At 46.7% G+C, this 24,710-nt stretch overlaps 2 protein-coding genes across 4 annotated transcripts; one reads left to right on the top strand and one right to left on the bottom strand.

The window, feature by feature from the left end:
- The first annotated feature begins 906 nt into the window (after positions 1-906).
- LOC111075923 (TNF receptor-associated factor 4) lies at positions 907-20,769 on the top strand. 3 transcript variants are annotated; one of them, XM_022369448.2, is made up of 3 exons: positions 907-1,411; positions 2,274-2,340; positions 19,566-20,769. In XM_022369448.2, the coding sequence occupies exons 1-3, from the start codon at positions 1,185-1,187 to the stop codon at positions 20,757-20,759; spliced, it is 1,488 nt and encodes a 495-aa protein (XP_022225140.2). In that variant the 5' UTR covers positions 907-1,184; the 3' UTR covers positions 20,760-20,769. The 3 variants fall into 3 exon arrangements, with proteins under 3 accessions (XP_022225140.2, XP_022225148.2, XP_022225155.1); XM_022369456.2 differs by lacking the exons at positions 907-1,411; positions 2,274-2,340 and adding an exon at positions 12,290-12,870; XM_022369463.2 differs by lacking the exons at positions 907-1,411; positions 2,274-2,340 and adding an exon at positions 19,303-19,473.
- A 221-nt stretch (positions 20,770-20,990) lies between these two features.
- LOC111075912 (vacuolar protein sorting-associated protein 53 homolog) lies at positions 20,991-24,706 on the bottom strand. Its single transcript, XM_022369436.2, has 4 exons — positions 24,537-24,706; positions 23,950-24,456; positions 22,705-23,885; positions 20,991-22,639 (listed from the first exon to the last, which is right to left on the bottom strand). The coding sequence occupies exons 1-4, from the start codon at positions 24,651-24,653 to the stop codon at positions 21,727-21,729; spliced, it is 2,718 nt and encodes a 905-aa protein (XP_022225128.2). The 5' UTR covers positions 24,654-24,706; the 3' UTR covers positions 20,991-21,726.
- Positions 24,707-24,710: the final 4 nt, after the last annotated feature.

Raw genomic sequence — 24,710 nt, 5'->3', positions numbered from 1 at the left:
AAGAGACGCCAGACCAAAGAGAGGGAGAGAGCGTTGAGCACATCCGTAGAAGGACATCTGATCGCTTTTTGTCGTGTGCATTGCACAACCGCACAACAGTGGGGTGGGGTGGGGTGGGGTAGGGGAGGAGCAGCAGCAGTGCCAAGTGGCAGTGGCAATGGCAAAAGATGAAAGTGCAGAAGAGGCGATGGTACCCCGTTCCCCGTTCCCCGTCCCTGTGCCCAAGCCACCGAAAGTTGTTGCCATTTCTGGTTGGCTCTTTGTGGCTGGCTTCCTGCAGCTTACGACGTGTGACGACATGTAGAACTAATTGTCGTCCACTCTACTCGTTGGCAAGTTGTTGAGGAGGAAGGGTAGTGGGGAGTAGTGGGGCAAGGGGAGACTGAAACCGGGACCGAGTCTGAGTCTGAGTCTGAGTCTTTGGCTCTGACTCTGACTCTGACTCCGGCACTGTTCGGTTCGCCTTGTGACAGGCATAAATCAGTTTTGTTTTAGTTATCGGCGCAGCAAGAAGTCACTCAAAGTGACGCCGCATGCAGCCTGCAACCTGCAACCTGCCACACTGCCACCTGCCACACTGCCACAGATATCGCTACTTAGGCCTCAAAATTCGGATCGGAGTTCTCTGATTTTTCGCGTGTGCTTGCGTCATAATTGAAAATGATCGTCGCGACACCTTAAATGGTCTTCTCTGCCCCCCACCCCACCCCAGCAGATCTGCTCGTATGCGATTTTTGTTGCTTGCTTTTATTTTTTGGTGGGGACGAGTTAATTAGTCGTGTGGTGGTGCTCTGGGGACTAAGTATTTGATTTGATTTGATGTTTGATTTATGTTCGTGAGTGCCTGTCGGCCATTCCTTGGCCAAAAAAGGCGCAGCATCAATAGCAGCGAGACCCACAAAATTAGCAACATTTAGTTAATGCACATAAATAAGATACACAGTTACACAGATACTCGTAGCAAAAGATACGGCATTCGATTCGGAGACGAGACACCAAATTGGGCAAGTCGTTCGTGTGCCGTGGCGCTCGACGTGTGGGCAGCAGACAACAACAACAACAAATAAAATGAAATCAAATGAACAAAAGTTAAATAAATGACGAGTTTAAATAACACTAACAATCGGCATCGATAGAGTGGAGTCTTTGTGTTGGTTCGCCATATTTGGACAGATCGCAGCAAGATGCCCGCCCCGGCTGCCATAATGGCAGCCTCTGGTCACACGACCAAGCTCAACAATGGCAAATCTAACACCAGCCACAATACAAATACAAACAAAAATACAAATACGAATACGAATAATAATAATATTAACAACAGCCACAGCACATTATGCAATTCGATCGCCCATCTGAGCGACTCAAGGACCAATCTCACTGTCAACACGCCCACCACCTGCCAACGCTTAAGGTAAGAAACGTTTCTCACAGCTCTTCGCGGCTTATGCCATTCGAAACGAGTTTATTCAGTGGCCAAAGTGTTCTTCCCGATTGTTCGACTCATAAACTATGCTGCAACGTGGGTCTATGCTTAGTTTTTAAACTAATTGTTGCTTGTGTAAATAAGTGTCATTTTGTCGCGCAAAATTATGTTGAATTTCTTGGTGTAATACAAAATAAGGTTTGGGTTACTAAGTAAATCGTAGCTTAGACATTCTTCGAAGAACTTTCCTGATTAGAAACCTATTATGTGATAAATTAATGCCACTAAAGAAGTAAAGTGAAAAATGGGAACATAGTACTTACAAGAAAACAATTTTTTTCATTCCGAAAAAAACATTAAAATTGGTAGTAAAATTCAAACTTGGGTGGCTAAATCTTCAGCTATAATACACTCTATCGACACGAATTGAAAATCCTGTGAAAGATCATTGAATTATATTTTTAATGCATTATTTTTGTGGATAACTGCACTGCATATGTCGAGTAACAATTTTATAATGCGCGAGCTCACTAAATCTAGTTATTGGAATTTTTAAAAAAGATTTTGCAGGCATAATGCAAATTAAAAGTGCAAGAAAGTAAATTTACTCATCCAGGCCTACAACCTAAATTACAAAATGACTGTCGCACAGTGACATTTATGGAATAGCTATCCCATTCAGTGGAATAAACTAATTTAAAAATATTTTTGCAGCTGCCTTTTTCATTTTTACATTTTGTGCGTTAGGTTCAAAGACATTTCATGGCAGATTATCATCAAAGAACATTTAATTTGATATGCCAAGATTATGAATTCTATTAAAACTGTTTTACTTCTTATCTATTCACAGCGAAATGTTTCGTCGTTCGATAGCCAGCAGCACCCAATCGAGTTCCAGGGAGAATACCTACGAAGAGGTAAGCTGATCCGCCGATAAGCCAAGCCAATTGTAATTGTAACTGAAATATTAATGAAGTATTGTTAGGAAATTCAAATTCACATCAACCCCCGAAAAATAGATCAAACTGGGGAGTACCTGCCTTGGGAATGGCATCCTTGCTTGAATGCACATCAAAATTCCGACTAATTAATCAAACAAAATATATAACAGGGGAAAAACAAATTGTAGAGGGGAGGGGAGGGGAAGACTGCAGTTCAGAGCAAAACAAAAACAAAAATGAAGAATGAAGTTTGGAAGTTTTCGTTTCATTGCCCGTGGAAAAGTGGCTCAAATTTCCAGGCGGTCCAAGTTGATTTACTTTTCATAATAAAAATCTTTTAGCAAGCCCCTCAAACGAACATAATTTACAAAGCAATTCAAACACTGAGACTGGTGACTGGAGACTGGAGACTGCCTACCGTGTGTAGCCGTAGCTGTATCTGTATCTGTAGCTGCGTATCTATAAGTGCGTGGCGGTGTAATCCGAGCCAGTGGCCTAAGAAGATTCAGGGAGCAGACGCAGACGCGCCCAGAAGCAGCCGCCGACGACGACGCGCTCAATTTATAAACAGGCCCAAAACGCTCTCTCAAGTGTGCCAGCTGCCGATGTTTGGGATGTATCTTTGAGATTTGAGATACTCGTACCTTTCTTTTTCCTATTGCTAAGATGCTGCGGCAGGACCAACGCATCGCATCGCATAGCATCGCAGGGCATGGCATCCTTTGTGAGGCGGCAGGCAATGACCTGCTTTGGAATGCCAGACAAAAACATCTGTCGCCCTGGTCTGTCTCAGTTCAAAAGGGATCGATCGCCTTGGGGTATTTATGCGTCTGTCCGGGTGTCCCTGTGCCCTGGTGTCCTGGTGTCCTTTTCCTTGTTATTACAGGCATCATCCTCCTCGATTTGGCGCGCAGTTCGACAGCACAGCACAGCCCGAGACTAGGCTGCCATTCGATTCTGGTTTAGGGAGCTGCTGCTGCTGCCCGTCGCACAGGTTTCTGCTTGTCTTCTGTCTGTGCCTCTCTTTCACTCCCTCCTGGAGCCGAAAACATCTGCCTGGCCTGGCCTGGCCTGGGCTGGCCTGGGCTGGCCTGGGCTGGGCGAGTCCTTTTGATAGTGCCCCGGGGGCATTAATTGAAAGTAATTCTTCCTTTTGCGCTCTGCGGCAAGGATTGGGATTGTTGCGTTGACAATTTCCGGTTAAAGTACAGTCCAAGATCAGGATCGGAATACTGCCTAAAATGTGATTAGCAAGTGAATTATTTCTGGCTTATGCCGCAGACTTATCATCTGCCGTTTGAGTGCCATTCTCCACTCCATTAGGTGCTGGATTGTAGCCACTTAAATGAATAGTCTTAAGTTGATCTAATCCGCTATCAAAGAACCCATTGGCAGCACTTGTGGGCCGACATCTGTTGCTTCACTCGAAAGTGTTTGCCCTCGCTGGCAGACGACCGCAAAAGCAGTCTTCTTGGCGTGCGATCTACATAACGCCAGCTGTAAATGTATCTGGCAGATACTCGCAGGCTGCCTGCCATAGATACATACATTTACATGCGTGTAAAACGCATAAAATGGCAGATTACCACGCTCGAATGGATTTCTTATGCGAGCTTTTGATTCGATTTCATTTGAAGCTGCAACCGCAGCAGCAGCGTCAGCGGCAGGGCTAAGATGCAATTCGAGCTGCAGTTGCAGTTGGAGATGCAGATGGGAGGAGGAGATTTGCAGCTCAAGTTGAGCGTGTGGCAGGCAGACGACTATTTTGCTTTGCTTCGATCATCATCAGGCAGCAGCAGCAGCAGCAGCAGCATCATTGACAGTTCAGTCCAGTTGAGTTGGTTTCATGTTGCAATTAGTTGCGGCAAGTGATAGCAGCTAGCAGATCGCAGCTAGTGAACCCTCAGCGCCCAAGTTCAGCTCAGATTCCCTCCTCTCTCTCTCTCTCTATGGGCTAATCGAATGTGGAAGGAAAGTGCAAGTGAGTGCACTCAACTCAACTCAAACATTTCTCTCAGTGCCCGGCACTCTGTCTGCTGTTTGCGTTTTATTGCAGCGCGGCCTAATCAGTAATCAAATATGTATTTTTGTACGCCTCTTGGGTTTTATGGCCCAGCCGTTGCGGTTCATTCGCCGCCTGCCCTTTGAATCCCCCACCCACCGTATTCGAAATTCGAATTTTGAAATGGGAATCTTGGATTGATTGGCTGCACTCAAATATTTGACAAGAGCGCGCTGCTCCCTCAGAGATACAGATTCAAACTACTGTGCTGGGAACCGATAGATAACCCCCCTCTAATCGGCAGACTTGTTTGTCCCGTCCGTCACCGAAAATGCGCTCATAAATTACATTTACTTTGCATGGCCTGGGCAAGGGGTGATGAACCTGCTGCGGCAGTTTTTAATTCTGTGCTTAATTGTTTGATTTACGAGGCAATGGGAAATCATTTTTAGATTTTTAATATAGAACAAAAAATTATAGGCAATAAATGCTACATATTTTATATTTATTCTATGCATGAGAATCTATGGATAAATATTCCCATTATTAGTAGAATTTAGTATAATATTTCAGTGCTTTAGGATCCTTTTATATGACATATTTTCCAATGTGTCGAATACTTTTTCCACTTACTATACAAAGCAAATAAATGTCACATTCTATTTAAATTTCTCATGCCATGGCAACCCGAACTTCAGTCATTTCTGGGCTCTGAGACCGCGTCTAGGCTACGGACGCCCTCGCGACCTCATTGAAATGCAAACAGTTACAATACACCCCTCCATATACACCTCTCTCCCCCGCCGATTTGTAGATCTGTTCATGTTATTATTAAAAACACCTAAATGGGTCGCTGAGAAGGCGCTTGGGTTGGGTCTGGGGGTACTCTGGCTGGGTCGTGTGCTTCTGTGCTTTGTAGTGCAGCACGTACAATAAATTAGTGACATTATAAAAAAATTAAAAAAAAAAACGTGAGCTGCTCCTCCAGCGTGGAATATATACATACTCGTATTTTGACAATAATAAGCAGCTCCACAGCTAACCCAAGAGCCGCCAATTCACAGCTCAAATAACGTGACATGGAATGACCAAAACCCAAGCCCCAGCCCCAGCCCCAGCAGGAGAAGATTGGAAGAAGTTTGGGGCACGGACGGCAGCTGGGATTGTGGATTTGTTGTGTGTGTGTTTTGGTTTATGCGTTTTTATGTTTTATAGGCCCCACTCGGCACCGCCTCGCCTCGCCTCTCATTAGCATGCCCCGCACGAGAAGTTTTTTAATTTTCGACTCTATCATTTCGTTCATTTTCTTTGGCTTGGTTTCTTTGGTAGCCGAGAGGCACAACAATTGTCAATAAAAATTACTGGCCTCCCGGCTTACAGCACGCACTCAGTGCGGTTCGGGGGTCGGGTCTCACTTTGGGACATTTACAAGCCGGCAGCAGCAGCGCTCCACAAAACAATTAACGAAATGAAAAGGCCGCTCGGTTGCGGCCTGATCCCACGCTTTTTCAGCTGATCGCTGAATGAATCTCCCAGAGTACAAAAAAAAAACAGAGGCATTTAAATAATTTTTCGTTGCCAGCCCACAGTCAGACAGTGGCTGGCTGACGATTTGTATAAATTTTATTGTTTAATTTATATGCGAAAAATGCATACAAAATGTTGAACAAACTTTTGCGCATCTTTAGCTGTATCTCTGTAGCTGTATCTGTATCTCCCTCTGTTCCATATGTGTATCTGTATCTGTATCTTCTCTTCTGTTTATCATAATCGTATACAGCGGAAATAAAGAAGACACAAATTGTTAGATACCCAGACGGAGGGAGCGGACAGCCAGCAGCAAACCCAAACGAAATCTACCTGAATCTCATCCACGAATTCTTTTGCCCGCAAACTGGTGAATGAACTGTGGAATTATCTCTGCTGCCTCGTCTCTGTTTCTGGGGGTTTTCTCTTGGCCATTAGCAGCTTTTTAGCTGGAAATTAGTATGTCGTCGCCACTTGACTTTATCTGCGCGCACAGCGGGGTTGGACTGGGCAGGGAAAGTCCTGGTCCTGGGACGCTGTTTTGCACACATTCCCTTTCTGGGCAAATCCTGTGTGGCATGTGGCATGTGGCCAGGCAGGTGGTCCCAGAAGGGTGCAGAGAGACAAGTTAACTCTAGTCGGGAATTGAATTATCATTTTTTGCGGATTGATCTTTGGCAGTGGCCAAGCTAAGCTCTAAGTTTGGCTTCGCTTTTGCCATTCGATGGACAATCTCTGTCATAATCCAAGCAGCTCCTAAGTACTCGCTGCCAACTTTCTATTTGTGGCTTTTCACCATATTTTTATCCCAAAAAGAGACAGCAAAATTCACAGCATTTCCTCATTAGTTGGTTTGTTTTGTGGGCCCCACAATGGCAGCTAGTAGATGGCTGCTGACTGCTGGCTGGCTGCTGATGATAATTAAATCAACGTTGCATGACACAACTGAATCAAAACTGAGCCGAAAGCCCAAAGCTCAAAACTGAAAGTGAATTCAAATGGCAAAAAAAAAAACAACAGAAATACAGAGACAGCTACGAAGGAAACACAAATGAGCTGCAAGCCCAGGGGGCAGTGTGGAGTGTGGCGTGGAGTGGAGAGTGGAGTGTCCACTGTGCAGCTGTGGGCAGAACAACTCAACAACAACAACAACTCCCCCTCTAAGCCCTCAGCAACATTAATGTATATTTCTTGAGTTTTGAATAGGTTGCCCCGAAAACAAAGACAAAACTGATGTCATTGTCTGTTGGTTGGTCTGGCGTTTATCAGGCCCATTTTGTGTGCCAAATCAGCAGGTGAAAGTGTTGCAAAAGCGAAGCCAAAATACCGAAACGACTTTGAAGTGAAAATTGTTTTTTCTTCCGCGCTTCAACAGGTAAGGAAAATTCGCAACGAAAAGTGCACTCTGAGCGCCAGGCCAGGTTGGAAATTTTCCCACACTCTGGCGGCGGCACTGGCGGCTCTGGCGGACGTGTCTGAACTTTGATTAAACCGAATTGGTTTCCATTGCCGCGGATCCCAGGCTGTTTCTCGGGTAATAAATGTGTAACATTCTGTAATAGCCAACGTGCCACATGGAGCCATACACGCCGCCTCCTTCATGTCTCTGAGTCATGGCTGATTAGTCAGCTGCGTGCTGCGAGAACTCGCAGCAAGAATTTCTGGACAAGTGAACGGCCCATTGCAAGAGAGTTTTCCAAGCAGCCAGCATTTTCAGTTCCCGCCAGTTCGCGCTTAATGAGTGTCACTTGCAGCGCTCCAAGCCGCAGGCCTGTGCACGGTGCACCTGTTTCCGTTGCATAATTTTCCAGAGCAAACACCAGAAATACATACATACATATGTGTGTGTTCCTTTATGGGTCTGCCATAATATTTACATGCACCCAAGCGAGGCACATTCCAGGCGCTGCTTCTAATGGAGTTGTGAGGGAGTGTGGCAGGTGTCTGCCCTTTCTGGGCCAAGTGGCAACCTAAGATCCTTACCTTCTAATGAGGCAAAGGTAAGATATACGCTGCTAATGATATCGGCGAATAGTTCTGAAATTAGTTTCTTATTTATTGTTCTACTTGGGTGAAAGGTGCAGGAAGTGAGCTCCAATCGGTAGAAAGTATTAGTATTTTTATAGCTATCTAAATTATTGTTTGTTTAATAAATTGCAGCAAAACTTGCTCAAGTTGTGCTTCAAGTTGAATGAAGAATTCTTGTGCGGTTGATTTAATAAATAATTCGTTGTTTTTACATTCTTTGAACAATTTTAATGGTTAGCAACTTATTTTGCTGAGCATTAATATATGTAACTAAAGAACTAACCTCTGAAAAAAGTACCCAAAAATGCTTAATTCATTTTTTTTTTAATTTCAAACTTGAAGAATTTGGAAAATGGTAGAAAAATTCCATGTTGGGTAGCTTTATCTTCATTCTAGCGACACGAATTAAATATCCTGTTAAAGGTCAAACAATTCTCTATTTAAACAATTATATTTGTGGAAAAGTTAGAATTAAAAACAAAATATTTTGTGGATATATTGAAAATTACAACCTTTATTCATATCTCGCTCAAAAGGTTATTTTTTCGCTCTGTTTTAATTTCTCTCCAGATAAATTTGTGGATCTATTTATATTTTCTACTTTGAATGGGGATTACACCTCCATCTTTGCTGCCACAGTTCGTAGGGTATATTTTCTATTATCTCTATGGGTTTATAGCTGTCAATCAGTGCCTCGATCTGCATTCACAGCCTTGGCAAATATAATTACAATTGTTTGCCTTTCTTTCCATAAATCTTGCTACTTTATCAGACGAACCTCTCGGGCCTATGGCCTAGGGCCAAGGGGCCTCATTCTGAGAAGTACATCACTGACGCGTATACCTCGTGATTTGTTTTTTTTTTGCACTGCTAACCATCCGCAACTAATGCAGGAGGAGAAAGAGCAGAGCAGCCCAAAGGAGGAGAGACCTGAGAATGAGAAATTTCAACTGGAACGGGAGGAGAGCGAGCGGCGTGTGCGGTTGCCCAGGCTGTTTATTGTGTTGTTCCGAGCCTTTGGTCCAAGCTGTGGAAATCATAAAAGATCATAAATAAATAGCACAGAAGATTTACATTTGCCTGGGACCAGCCAACAGCGACCAGGGAGCAGCAGACTCTGAGGGTCGGTCACACTTTAATTACTGGAGATAAAGCGACTCTAAGCGGATCTCGGGCTGGGAAACGCACACAGAGAGAGAGAGAGGAGACCGTTCAGAACGTAGTCCGGCCAGTCGACTGAGTGATTCATGCTGATCTACGTCTCTCCGTCTCTCCGTCTCTTTCCGTGTGTATGTATATACGATGCTTCGTCTCTCTCTATCGCTGGGTAATTGATACCCGAGGTGTTGATTTGGAAAACAAAAAAAAACTGTTTGCTTATAAACAAAAGGCCTTGTTATGTGCTGAAGCAGCAACAGCAACAGCAGCAGCAACAGCAACAACTGAATTTTCGGGAATTTAGATAAGAAACAGAAAAACGAAAAGTGTTTTCATCTGAAACTGGGAACTGGGGCTCAGATAAGACTCGGACACACCCATTGGCATTACCAAGAGATCCCTGAACTGAGCCCCCCCGCCACCTAGATGCAAATCAATGAACCATTAGAAACTCTTTTTCTTCCCCATCTCATCTGCCCTGACAGGCTGACTGCCCTGACAGCCTGACTGCCCTGACAGCCTGATTGTGGGTCTTCAGCCTCAGCCTCAGCCTCAGCCACAACTTCAACGGCCGCTTGATAAGCGAAACGGTGACTTATCAGTGGATGTGATATGGCCACAAATATTTGATCTGCAGCTTGTTTTGATTTCTTGTACAAATGTTTAAATGTTTATGCAAGATTAATGGTCAGGCGCACGCCTTCCTTTTCCATCCGAGGAGGAGTAGGAGGAGGAGGAGGAGAAGGGCCACCGAAATTTAATTTCATATACAAACGTACATCAGCGCCGACTTTTCTCTGATCTTGAACTATTAATTAGGCAAATTTATGTTTGATTGCTGGCTGCGTAAGACAACGGATGTGAACACTGATCTGGGAATGTTTTGGTGGATGGGAAATAGTTCAGCTTTGTCTGGGAATATTTCACTCTTATGTAGAGGAAAATATCAGCGCTGATCAATGATTTGTTTCAGATTATGGCAAAGGCTCTTGCCAGTTTTTAATGTAAAGGAAAGCAATGTTATATATAAAACGATTTTATGCACATCAAAGCGAACACTCAAGCGATTAATCCTTAATACCAAAATGGAAAATCTTCAAAAAACTATTGGCGTATTTAGGAAAATTCCTCATAAAACCAACAAAAAAAAAACTGTGCAAAAAGGAATCAAAAATGTACTTTGGATACATGAAATACAAGTCCGGAAATCTGCACACAGCATCTGACATATTTTCAAACACAAAATGCCACGGCCCATGGCAGGATCCTCTTCTGCCATGAGACCGAGATCCTCTTTTGTGTGACACCTTTGGAAAAACTGTCAATAAGCGTCATTGTTCGATGCCAGCCGAATGCAGCTGCTGCGAATCATTCGCTAGGGCAGAGAACAATAGACGAGGACTGCACAGGATCTGGCAGAAATGTGTTACAGCCAAAGGACAACTTATTGGCCAGAGGGAAACGAGAGAGAGAGAGAGAGAGAGAGAGAGCATCTGCATCTGTCATGGCCGACATGTGCCAGCAAGATGCTAAAGAATTGTTTTGGCGGTTAAAACCAAAAGAATAACAGTTACTTATGTTGGGTCAGGAGAAGGAGGTGGAGGTGGAGGGACAAGCACACAAATTAATCACAAGATTTGGAAACTCTGGTCACCCGGGTGAAACTTTCGGCTCAAAGCAGAAGCTGAAGCTGGAATGAATGAACTCATTCGGTATGTTGGCGCTGAGCTTCTAAGCGGCTTTCAGGCCATTAACAGAAAAATACGGGCAGAGAGAGAGAGCCAACTCTCTCTCTCTCTCTATCTGTGTGGCTGTTTGCTGGCACTCTCTCGATGCTCTTACTTGGCCAAAAGAAGCAGCAGCAACTTTTCTTGGTTTTATGACTCTTTTTTTTCGGCTACGGCCAACATGCTCAGTCAACCTTGGCAAGGCCGTTGTTGCCGGTTTTTTATGCTGCCTGTATGTATCTGTATCTGTCTGTGTGTGTGTCTGTGTATCTGTGGGTTGGGTTTGCGTGGGTCACTCTGGTATGCGGCCAACGGAAGTGCGTTCGAGTCTGTAATTGCCCGTCCCGGCCAAACGACATCCCTCGAGCCCCCTCTTTCGACACTCCTGGCCAGCAGATGGTGCGGCCCTTTGGCTAATTGCACCGCCAATGCCAATGCATTGTTAGCGTCATTAGAGCACCGTTTGGGTGTTCGGCTATTGGCTAAATATAGCAATTACTGTATCCGCAGAATGTCCTGTTGCCAAATTGAGCGGAAACCGTTCCCCGCTAACAGGATGAAATAAATTCAGAAATTGTCAAGGCACATGTGACCATAGAAGTTAATCGCTTTAAAATGTATAGTAAATGTTGGAAAATCGCTTGGAAAATGCTTTAAAATTGAAGCTCTCAAATCGCTTGGAAAATTTAATATGTCAGCGAGAAAATTGCGGTGTAAATTGAAGAACATGTGGTGAAAAATTTCTACAAATTTACTCTTTGAACTGACTTAAAACTAAGTTATTTTAGTGGCATGAAAAAACATTTTCCCCTACGCCTCAAGGTCTCAAAAATTAAAGCAATTGTAAAATAAAATCTTAAATATTTTTGTATTGTTTTATGGCATTTCTTATGAAGCCAAAATTTTAATTAAAATATTCAAACTGTAAAAAATCAAGCAATAAAAATATAATTCAAAAAAATTCTGGATATTGATAGACTATGCTTAGAGAAGTCCAAATTCCATACTGGTATATTTAATTCCAATGTGCTACTATTTTAAAATGATTTTTTAATTATTATTAACGGTCCCTGGAATTACTATTTATTTATTACTATTTATTAACAGTGCATGCTGAATTTAATGTATTGCAAAATTCCGCTTTCATATGAACAGCATTTCATTATGTCGTGTCGGTGCATTTTCAACCACCAGTCCCAGTCTCTCTTTCTCTCATTTATCTCTTTCGCATGGCATTCTCTCTCAGTCTCTGCGCTCTCCCCCGCTGTAGGCATGCAGTTTGGTATGCGCCATCTCGCTCGAATGTGCAATGCCAGAGAGCCTGATCAACGACAGTTGTCTCGCTTGCACAACCCCCGAAGATAACGCTATAGTGTGTGTGTGTGTGTGTGTGTGCATGAGTGAGCGAAGCATCTGTGTGTGTGTGTCGCTGCCAGACCAAACCGACTGCTTGCCGCGACTGCGTCATTTCAGTTGCTTTCAAGCAGGCAGCGCAAACGGTTCTTTTTTCGGTCAAGTATCTGGCAGATAGAGTATCTACAAACGATGCGCGTGCGCCGTGCGAATTTCGCCAGGTTTTGAAATAGTTGAAAACAGTGAACGAAAACCCAAACAACAATCAAACTAAAGATCAAGCAGTGTCACAGTGCCCATAAGCAGTGTCACAGTGCCCATAAGCAGTGAAAAAACAGTGGCAAAAAACTAAAGCAAAGACTTTGCCAATTGAAACACTTTTGGATTAGTTTCAAGCCCAAGTGAGGAAGGAGGAGAGAACAGAGAACTACCAAAATGGTACGCAGCCTGGCCCAGTGGACCAAGACGCTGAGCTTCCCGTCGCGCCTCTCGCCCAATCGCAACTCCAAGGACTGCTCCACATTGGCCAGCCCAGTGCCGCCGCCAACGCCGCCGCGCAACAAGACACACAGCCATTGTGCCACCTCGAGGTCCTCCTCGTCGACAGTGTCCTCGTCGCACTCCTCGTCGGCCAATTCGCACAGCTCTCCGACGCCAGGAAGCAATGGCAACAACAATAACAATATGCCCATAACGGAACTGGAACAGATTGTAAGTTATCCAAATAAACAAAAGAGAAAAATGGGTACCCCTTGGAGGTACTTCCTGTTTTTGGTACTTTTGGCATGCCAGCTGTGCAAATAGCAGGCATCGAAGCCCCTTAAACTCATCCATAAAAGCGATGCAAAGTTCCCTATCGGAATCGTTGCATTCCATGCTGATAAAGCTCATTGACCCAGTTGAATGGGCCCGGGACAGGGCTGGCTTAGCCGTGCACTTACCAGCATTATCAATCAATCAGTTTCATCAGTTTCGTAAAACAAATAGCCCCACGGTATGTAGACCAACTGATAGCGCTGGGCATACGGATTTCCAGCACCAGATAAGCGGGTTTTTATTTGTTTCAACTATCGAATATGTATTTAGTTGTGGCCCACTCCACATCGATCCATGCAATTACAAAGAGTCCCCACTGTTTCATGGCCATTGGCCAAGTTGAGATCAATTTGCACAAAATGCCGCCGCACTCAGAGCCCGAGCCCGAGCCCGAGTCCCGAACAGAGGCCCGCCCAGAGCGAAGCAGCATATGCTGGCCGGGGGAAAATAGACATAAAAACGAAGCAGAAGAAATTGAAATAAAAAAATCCGAAAAGCAAACAGGATGTAGACACGCTTGAACAGACCCAGAAGGGAATGATATGGTATATGGTAGCATAGCATGCTCGTACATACATATATGGGAGATGTGCAGCAGGGACACATGTGCACAACGTGGCTGACAATTTACCCTACCCTGGGGTTCCATATGGAAACGAAGCAACCCCCGACTCCCGACTACCGAATCTGGGTAAAGGTTTACGAGTGAGCTATGGAGTAGCATAAATAAACTTCTCAATTTAGGAAATGGGCATGGAAATACCTAGAAATTATTTGATTGCCAGATTCGTGGATGTTTTTTTCGTTAGTTTCCAACAGATTTACATCCGCATCAAATGCAAAACTATAGCACTGAATTATGAATCTCTCTGCGAAGATTCCCTGGGTTTGGTATGCGCATTTTCTGTAGTAATCAGAGCTCCCATAGCCACTTAGACTCCTCCGTTGGCATTCCTTTTGCAATCCGCTTTGGACATTCTCTATGGTCAATTGCATTCATCGGAGTCCCAGGCCGCACCCACAGCCACAGCCACGACCAAGTGGCGCTGGGCAACATGCCACACTTTTCATTCGTGGAAATGGAAAATCGTGAGCAGCAACAACAGTGGCGCCTGCGACGCATCCGCGGCAAATGCCAAAGTTGAAGAGCCCCCCCACAAAAAGCACGTAGGGGGGGCACTGCAAACCGTTAGACAAAAACAAAATACAAAAGATAAGTGGCAGAGTAGCAGTGAGGCAGAGTGCGGCAGCATGCGGCAGCGTGCAGCAGCGTGCGGCAGCGCTTATGTAAGTCAGAGTGGCGCATATTTGCCATTTGCGAAAAGCGAAACAAGTTTCTTGTTTTTGGTTGGTGCAAGTATTTGGCCTGCAGCGACGCTTTAGACTAACGATGCGGATTGTGGAGAGTGGATTGTGGATAGTGGATTGTGGCTTGCGGATTGGGCCAGCATCTGGAAAAGTTGCCCAACGGCTTTTCAGCGGCTGCGTCGCGAGGCCGCGGTGCAAAGTACAAACAAACAAAAACATCCTTGGCCAAAGGTAAACTAAACCAGTTAACCAGTTGCTCCCACATTGCGGACGGGGGCGTCTGCTCCCCATCTAGTTTCGCCCCCAGTGCATGCCACATTCCCGACTGAAATTCCAATCCGAGAAACAGCAGCCGCAGCACTTCCGTCAGTTGGCGGACAGATACGAGTATTTCCCACAATCTGTGCAGCGGGATCGAGATCCTGTTGCTTTTCCCACACTTTCAACGGATGTTAGGCTTCAGCTAGAACGTGCTACCAGCAACGCTTCACATTTCGCTTTCGATTAGCATTCGATTAGCATGCCATTGATAATGACACATTTCACTTTGAGAGCCGAAACCCCGCCGCTGACTACACACATTTCTTTTGCAAGGGCAGACCTTGTCAAGAATTACTGCTAATGCCGGCAAGTCTTGCGACCAGAGAGTATGACGACCCCACTGGCCAACTGGCAAACTGGCTAACTGTCGTTTCCTGTACCCGGTCCCAGACGGGCAGCTGCTTATTCGGGCCAACAGCAACGGAAAAAAGGTCAGCCTCAGACCCGCATTTCAAAAGACACCAAACAGCAGCAGCAGCAGCAACAGCAGCAGCAGCTGCCGAAGGCAACAAAAACCAAAATAATGACAGCACTGCACAAAAATTCACCTGCCTGCAAAATGTTTGCAGTCTGAAGTCGGAGCCGAACATCAGGGGATGGATGGATGGATGGATCGTAGTCATAAACCTAGATATGGCAGATGGCAAATCAATGTACAGCATGATTAACAGGAACAAGAGCAAGAGCAGCACTGGCCTTTGCTCTCTGTGATTAACAACAAACACAGCATCAATGTGTGTTATTAAACCGCGATCATAGTTTCATCATTCACTTACTTGGCTATCAAAGCACACGCAAAATCAGATTACTCTTTGTTAGGGTATCAGTACACACACACACATACATTTACACCATTGCTGCTCTGCTGCTGCCATGAGAGCAAATGCAAAGGCAGGTGCTGAGCGCGAGAGAGAGCGTGGTACAGCGTAGCGTCGTAGCATTGTCGTCTACTTGTTTAGAAATCAGCTGCTCTGCTCTGCTCTGCACTGCTCTGCTCTGAGTCGTCGTCGTCGTCGACGTCTCAGGTGAAACCAGTTTGTGGTATTGGCCATGTTATGTTTTTGTTTTTTGTTGTTTTTTCTTTTTTGTTTTTTTGCAGCTGTCTGGCTCGCATTGAATGAGATGTTGGTTGCTGCTGAAATTACACACAAGCTGACGTTTTTTTCTTTTGTCAATTATACAAAAACTGCGCATCAGCTGTTTGCGCTCTCTCTCTCTCTCTGCGTCTCTTGCTATGCATGGAAATTCGCCAACGCTGCACTTTTGCTGCAGCGGAGGTATCGATGCATTTTATTGGGTCACTCGATAACATCAGCAGGCAGCAGCAGCAACAGCAGCAACAGCAGCAACAGCAGCAGCATCAGGCAGGCAGACCACAAAAACAGTTGGAAGCTCCGCGGTCGTGGGAAGTTTTGGCCTTAGGCAAACAGCCAGAAACGATCTAATTAGAGCTCCAGCTGCGAGTAAATAAAAGTATCAGTATCAGAGACATTTAGCACAGTTTTCATAGAGCTTATACGTGGTAGTTGCCATATGAATGTTGAGAATTTCTTGGGCAAACACAACACAGCACAGCACAGAAACTTCAAATAAAAAAGTAAATAAAAAGCTAATTCCAATGCTCACGTACCAAATAAAAAGCATGCCAGCGCATGCACCGGGGGGAACAGACCCATGCCAAGATTCTCCCTCCCCCTCTGCGGCACACAAATGAATGTTGGTTAGGAAATTTGTGTATGTTAACAGTTGCAACGGAAGTTGGCCCAGAGGGGAGTAGCAGGGTGCTAAGGTGCCAAGTTTCCCTTCCACAGGTAGCCAGCCCCCCCACTGGAGTTGATTGCATTGATGATCTTTCAGGTTAGCGACTGACAAATTGTGTTGGCCCAAAAAAGAATAGATCAAACTATTCTTCAAACATTAATTATAGTCCACTAAATGCAATCAGTTGTAGCTCTAATTTGTAGCTTAAGGGTTTTAGTGAATAATAAATAATATTTACCCAGCTACACATTTATTAATCATCATTTATTGATGCACCTACACTTCAATTTATTTCACTTCTGTTTATATTTATGGCTACGGAATTCCCAACTAATTTCAAGTTAATTTCAAATAAATTTACAAATAAATCCCCCCAAAAACGAGCCACCCTTCAAATGAAAGTGCCTGCCGAGATCAATTTGTCTATTAATAAAAGAAAAAAAACATGAACAAAATATGTTCCCTTTTGTGGCACATTTCCATTCCTCTTCCTTTTCCTTTTCCCCGAAACTTTCAACAGAGGCATAAACAACGTCGCTTGGCATGGGATGGGTTGAAACTGAACCGAAACCCCTCCCCGAGGGGAGGCCCTGCTGTGGCCATAAAAGCCTTAAAAATAAAACAAACTTCTTTGGCTCTACGAGCGCCTTGAACTTTATTGGAACTTGTGGAACTGGAAGGAGGTGTAAAAGTGGACTAGACCCATGCCAAGAGAGATGAGGCGGCATGAGAGATGTCGGTCTTACACGGAATCGAATTCATTCGATGTCTAAAATTATAAAATTGTTTTCCTGCTTATATCTAAATTAAATTTTTATGATCTGCACCCAAGTGGAGTGCAGCATCGGCATCGTCGGTTGCCACTCCAGGAGACTGACTATAGGACTGCCCCTCCCCATAAAAATAAAAACAAAATCCGGGCAACTGCTGCGGCTGCTGTTGTCCATAAATAATGAATGCTCAGCTCCACTCCACTCTTTTTTGTTGTTTGTTCCTCCTCTGTGTTTCCACTTTCATTTGGCTTGAACATTGATTTGATTTGATTTGGAGTTGCTGTCTGTTTTTCTTTTCTTCTTTATATGTTTAATGGCCGCACCATGAAATATTTGGCCACGCTTTCGTGTGGAATTTCAATTGGTTTTGTCTAGAGCTTTACATAAGCAAAGAACCAATCAAATGGCATGACTTAATGCTTGATAATTATAGCAAATACTACAGTAAATATTCCCTTTATTCTTTGACTTTGTTGGCACATTTAAAGAGAAGCAAAAAGTTTGCCTAAAATTATATAATCAAGCAGCCTCCACTGTACATGTGGGGAAGTCAAAGTAAATTAACCTCAACAGTGCAGAGGGGCTGGTAATTGCCTCTCAAAAAAAAAAAAAAAACTACTATCTGCTTTATAATTGTTTGGTTTCCCCGTAAACATTCGGTATACGTTGACAAACCGTTGGAGGAGACAAACATCTTTTGATCTCTGATCTCTCTCCCTGCCTCCGTTATGGGCTATGCTGTGCGGGCTGCATGTTCTTCATTAAAACATCGACAAAGCAACGTGAAATTTCTGTATGTAAACATGAGCGGAGCAATTTGTTTACGGCATATCTGCCGTTGAGTGGCAGCTACTTCCTTTATGCCGCAAGCTGTGGGTGGCTGAACGAGCTTCAAGCCTCAACATTTGAAACTTCAAATGTATAATTGGTCCATGGCCCTGCTCTGCTCTACAGAGTTCAAATTCAGCGTCTAATGGTTTCGAAAACGTTGACATTAAAACAGAAACCAACAAAAACTCGTTTTCACATTAAATAAAAAATTACCAGCAAAAGGCAGTTCCGTAGAAATACGAGTATGTATTATACATATTTCTACGCACATGGAATCCCATCTGATCTCAGCTCAAAATTAACAGAGACTGTAGCTCTGTCTCTCTGTCTCATTGCTGTCTGCTCCCTGCTCTGCTCCCTTCTCATGTGTTAATTGCTTATTATATCTTCGTTTTAATGTCGCTTCTACAAGTTGTCTCTTTCTCTGGCAGTTGAGTGCCACGGACTCATGCCCCGACCATAACCCATACCCCATACCCATCTGCTCCGGGGGCAGATGCAGCGACATGTTCATTTATCAAAAGTCAAGCCACGCTCTGGGTCTGGGTCTGGGCGCTGGGCGCTCGGCGCCCCAACAACTGCAGATAAGGTCAATTAAAAGAGTCAACCGGAAATGTCGCGACGCTCGGTTAGGAGCTGACTGCACGGAGCCAGCCCATTAGGAGGGGGAGTCTCTCCACTGCCCCATCCAATGCAAGCCCAAATGTTAATGTTTACCCAAATATTAGGAGATGTCGCAGACCCCATATGGATGGCTGAATGGGTTCGTAGCGAAGAATGGGGGCGTTGTAATTAGATTAGGAATCGCAGCACTCAGGCCGGCTGCCTGAGGCATGTGGCATGCAACTCATAAATATTTTCGCACAACAACGCAATTTATTATTTTAATCTGCCGGATGTGAAGTCGCAGTCGATCCCATTCCACCCCACCCCCCCCATCCCAGCTGCAATTAAAAGGAAAATGAAGGCAAAGAGAAATGCAGCGGACGAACTGTGGAGCAGCGAGTGAAAAGCGATTGCACTTCTTATAGGCAAAAGGCAGTCAACCGAAGGAGAGTACGTAGTGTAGTGCCCCCAAAATGATCGTTAGAAGAAGCAACTGGCAGTAGCAGTAGCAGTAGCAAGGGGTGCAGGGAGGAGAACAGGAAGTGTCTGTCTGGGTGTGTCTCTGGGCCCAAGAACATGAAAAATATTTGACGGTTTTTCCTCCACTGCGAACACCGTGAAAGACAGGGAAGGACAGGGGAAGAACAAGGTGCAAAGCAGGTAGCCGGAAAATCAATATCAGTCCAGAGAGTTGGGCTGATCGAGCGATAAGCAGGGGATGGGGATGATGCCTTCCATCCTCAAGAGCGCGCTGCTTATCGTGTGTGTGTGTTGTAGGCACCTATAAATGGAGGGAGTAACCTCACAGATCACAACAGTTCCCGTTCAACTTTCGCACTAGAAAAGGCGTTCCATTCCGATGGGTTTTTGGCAGCAATTTGGAAAAATTAAAAGCAAAGTACGGGCAGGGCAGCCCAGACATATTCCATTCGCTTCTGCCTGCTTTAAACATTGTCTAATTTCGGAATTTTCCCCGTTTTATATTTACAGATCTATCCCGGTCCAGATCCGAAGCACATTATGGGCTCCCTGGTGTTCTGCATTCACCACAAACAGGGCTGCAAGTGGTCCGATGAGCTGCGCAAGCTGAAGGGCCATCTGAACGCCTGCAAGCACGACGCCACACAGTGCCCCAATAAGTGTGGCGCCCAGATACCACGCATCATGATGACCGACCATCTGCAGTACACCTGCACCATGAGGCGCACGCGCTGCGAGTTCTGCCAGAGCGAGTTCTCGGGCGCCGGCCTGGAGGAGCACAACGGCAGCTGTGGCCAGGAGCCGGTCTACTGCGAGGCCAAGTGCGGACAGAGGATACTGCGCGGTCGGATGACGCTGCACAAGTCGAAGGACTGTGCCAAGCGACTGCGCCGCTGTGCCCACTGCCAGCGGGAGTTCTCGGCGGATACACTGCCCCTGCATGCGGCCCAGTGCCCCAGGGCTCCGTTGGCCTGTCCGCAGCGCTGCGATGCGGGTCCGATTGCCCGCGGCGAGCTGGAGGCGCATCTGCGCGACGAGTGCCAGTCGCTGGCGGTGGCCTGCAGCTTCAAGGAGGCTGGGTGCCGCTTCAAGGGGCCCCGCCAGATGCTGGAGACGCACCTGGAGAGCAATGCGGCGGCGCATCTGTCGCTGATGGTGGCGCTCAGCTCGCGCCAGGGCCAGCAGATTCAGATGCTCAAGTCGGCGGTGTCCAAGCTGTCCATCAACTATACGGGCACGCTGCTGTGGAAGATCACCGACTGGTCGGCCAAGATGACGGAGGCGCGTGGCAAGGATGGCCTCGAGCTGGTCTCGCCGCCCTTCTACACCTCCCAGTACGGCTACAAGCTGCAGGCCTCCATGTTCCTCAATGGCAACGGACCCGGCGAGAACACCCACGTCTCCGTGTACATCAAGGTGCTGCCCGGCGAGTACGATGCGCTGCTCAAGTGGCCCTTCTCGCACTCCATCACGTTCACGCTGTTCGAGCAGGGCGCCCAGAGCGGCCAGGGTGGCGTCGCCGAGTCCTTTGTGCCCGATCCCACATGGGAGAACTTCCAGCGACCCTCCAACGAGCCCGATCAGCTCGGCTTCGGTTTCCCCCGCTTCATTTCGCACGAGCTGCTGCACAGTCGACCCTTCATCAAGGACAACACCGTCTTTCTGCGCGTCAAGGTGGATCCCAGCAAAATTGTTTCAGTCTAGATAGGCACAAAACCCAACCCCACACCACCATTAGTAGTCCTAGACATTTACTCGACTTTCGTAAATACTGTGTATTTAAATTTATGAGTAAACACACCGCCCCAACACCGCTCCCCCTCCCTGTACTGTACACAGCTTCGGGCAGCAGTTAGCCGGCAAGTGCTAACTGGCCTTGGAATGCTGTCTCCCCGCCACCCGCCACCCCACACCCATTACTGCGTATTAGTCATAGCTTCAGATACGTGAATTAAGATTATTGCAGTGCTGGAATTAAACCAAAGCATACATACATACATTTATATAGCTGTAATCTATCCATTAGCCTATGTCCTAAGTTTGTGTTTTAAGTCTTTTGTTTTTAGGGATTTTTTGTATTTTCTGCGCGCCAGCTGCGCGAACACTTTCAAAAGATCTTCAAACTAGAATCGTACGCACACCAGAAATCAAGTTACGCTAGAATAAGTTGCATGTACATAGCATACGAAACGGAGACGCCACAAGCCGCAGCCCTAGTTCTAGTTGTAGCCACTAAGCCAGCGGATACATTAGTCATTAGTACCATGAACTTACAGCATAGTCAGAGGAGATCAGTTTGTGTCTATCCACTAAGCAGTCAAAAACTACAATAAAAATTAAAATAAAATCTACAATAATTCGAAGAAAAAGAAACTTTAGAGAACTTTCATTGTCAACTAAAAGGGAGAGAGGAGGAGCCGCCAAAGTGCAGACAGAAGCATTTAAAATGTGCTAAGAATCATCTGGACATGGTAAACATATTTTAATATATATGTATGTGGCGAGCTTCGCAGCACTACCAGAGGACAAATAAAGCACTTCGAAAATCCAATTTAAATTTCGGGAAATTTTTTTGGTTGTGCTAAGTTAAGTCTACAGGCGAATCAAACTCAATGTGGCTGCTAGAACTTAATGGAATGATGTGTCAAACTCCCCGCGTTGGTCTGATCGACTAGGGAAAACGTTTCTTTAGCAAGCTCTCCAGCTTTCGTATGCCCGTCTGACTGCTGCCATCGGCATTCTTGTCCGCGCTGCCCGTAAAGCTGCCCACGCTGAAGATGAAGGCACGCTTGGGTGTGGCCGACGAAGCCGTTGTCGCCATCGTCGTCGTCGTTGTTGTTGTTGCTGCTGCTGAATCACCTGTGGCAGTTGAGGGCTCCGCATCGTCCACAGTGCCGGACGCAAGCGTCTGATCTGTGTCCTCGTCACCGCTGGCCGCTGGCTCGATTAGGCCACTGACCGCTGCCGCCGATGCCGTGTGCTTGAAGAGATCTATCAGCTGCAGCTGATCCACGCGCTTGACCGCTTTCATGTCGAGTATCTTCTGATACTCGGCAATGGTGATGTCCGGCAGCAGCTTCAGCACCTGCTGCGTAAAGTGTGCCGGCGGCTGGACGGGCGTCATCACCACCTTGATGATCATTTCGGCACGCGTCATGTCCTTGACCACCACCTTGGTGTAGCTGGTGGGCGCCTTGCGGTTCACACTCGACCCCACCGACGGCAGCTCCAGCAGCGCCGTCTTCAGCGAGTGCGTGTCGAGGAGCAGCTGCTCGCAGCCCAGCACATTGTTGGAGCCATCGGATAGGGTGAGCTTGCATCTGTACAGCACATTGATGAACTTGGGTATGAAGGCGGCCACGAAGCGGTGACAGAACTGCGTAAAGTATTTGCGGGAGCTGGCCAGCGTGTCCCGGATGGTGGGCACTGTCTGCTTGAAGTTGCCGCAGATGCTGTTGATGAACGCGCTCTGATCGCCCACATTGTTGATGTGCTGCCACTGCACCTTGGCCATGGCCTGCAGCGAGGTCTCGCAACCAGCCTCCAGATCCTGAACCAGCAGTTGAATGCAGTTCGAAATTATTCTAAAAAGAAACAAAATTTTCAAATAAATATCTGAATATATATTCTACGTGTGAGTGGCACCTACCGATGGAACACATCCTTCTCCTCGCTCATATCGATCTTGGCCACATAGCCAGCGGTGACTTTCTCCTTCAGCTTGTCCTCCAGCTGCTGGACCGTCTCCAGGCAGTACTCGCCTGTCGTCAGCACGCAGCAGATCCGCACGAGATCGTCGCGTGTGAATCGTTGCGTGTCGCCCTCCTTCAAGAAATTGTGGAACACTTGGCCAGCGGCCGTCGACAGATTTTGCATGTCGCGCGTGAGCAGCGAGACGCTCTTGCCAATGGAACTGCTGGTGGTGGCCGGCACGAGCTTGGGTGTGCTGCCCTCGAGCACCTTGACGGCATACTCGCGCAGATATTTCTTGAACACCAGAGCCAGGTCGTACATGGGCTGCTCGTTGCTCAGCTGATTGCACTGCACCATGCACTTCTTGTAGAACACAAAGAGATCCCCAGAGCTTGGGTACACGGTGGTCTTGGCCTCGGCGAACTTGTACGGCTCCCGGGACATCTCCACGAACTTGTCCATCAGCTCGGACAGATTCCGATCGATGCTGCGTATGTAGATGTCCAGGTGGGTTTTGAAGCACTGCCCGATCTGGTCGTGGAACACAGTGACGGCGCCTGGCGCATCTGCACCAGCGGCTGGCTGCACCAAGACGCGCGCCTGTTCCGCAGCCGTGGCACCCAGAGTAACGCCCGTGAAGCGTTTCGACAGCAGCTGCTCGAAGGCCTGCGTCTTGTTGATGGCAAACAGCAGCAGCCGCACATCGATCTCGTTGCTCCGCTTGGCCATGATCTGCGACAGCTGGTCGCGCGTCAGCCGACAGAACTCGACGGTGATGCGCTCCGAAACCTCCCAGTCCAGCGGAAAGACGGCTCCGTACTTGTCCTCAAAGTCCAGCAGGTGCCGCTTGAGCCAGGCATATCGCTTGTCAATTTTGTCCAGCCAGGCTATGTCCTGATTCTCGTGAAACAGATGCATGTACTCCTCCAGCTGCTGGGCAATGAACCACTTGAGCAGCTCCTTCTTCACCTTGGGGTCCAGAACGGACATCACCTTGCAGGCATCCCCCAGTTGATTCAGTCCCAAACGATGATGGCTCTGGCCGGAGGGCTTGCTGGAGGCGAACGCCTCCTTGAAATCTTCGCTGATTTGCTGCGCCAATGTCACCTGTATTTTGTCCACGCTCTGCGAGAGATTCTGCAAGGGGACCATGGGTACCATGAGGCGGATGCCAAGTGACAGGCAATCGAAAAACACTCACCTTGATTTCCTCAATGTCGGAGAACTGCTGGAAATGCTGATTGACCTCTGTGATGGCCTGCAGGGGATTCAGAATCTCCCCGTAGGACCGCCGCTCAATCAGCGTGTTGAGGCTCTCGATGCCGCCCACCAGCATATGCAGATGATTCAGCGTGGTAATGGCCGAGGTGAGGTTCCGCTTGGCGCAGTCCAGCTGCTTGATGTCGCGCGTAATTTCCTTGACCATCTCCTCCGTGCGCTCCGCCCGTGTCTTTACGTCAATAATGTGACTGAACAACGAACTGATGACCTTCTGTGCCTCGCACAGTGCCAGCTGTCCGTCCTGTCCCGTATTGGTCTGTCCGCGCACCACCGACCGAATGTTGTCGTCTATCAGCGAGACCTCGCACTGCATCTTCTGGATGGTCTCATCGATGCCCACCAGCGACTGTTCGTTGGGGAACAGCTGATTGATGTAGTCCACGGTATTGAAGTCCGGTGCGTCCATGGGATCCTCCGTTTTAAGGACCTGCAAATGCAACAACCACAGCAATATGTTTGCAAAGTGTCTTTTGCTTTTGCGGCGTTGGCGTTGGCGGAGTCTCTCACCTTGTCGATGACTTGTTTCACCTCCTTGGAGAAGTGTATCTTGTTGTTGGCCACCATTTTCCCGGTACTGGCCTCTGGCTCAACAGGCACAGGCGCAGCCACAGCAGCCTCGCTCATTTTATTTCTTTTATTTATTTATTGAAATAGAGGTGTCAAACCATCGAGGGCACTATC

The sequence above is a fragment of the Drosophila obscura genome, unplaced genomic scaffold (assembly GCF_018151105.1).
Source record: "Drosophila obscura isolate BZ-5 IFL unplaced genomic scaffold, ASM1815110v1 contig_200, whole genome shotgun sequence".
In the NCBI taxonomy this organism is placed as follows: domain Eukaryota; kingdom Metazoa; phylum Arthropoda; class Insecta; order Diptera; family Drosophilidae; genus Drosophila; species Drosophila obscura.
This window is presented reverse-complemented; position numbering and strand designations above follow the sequence as displayed.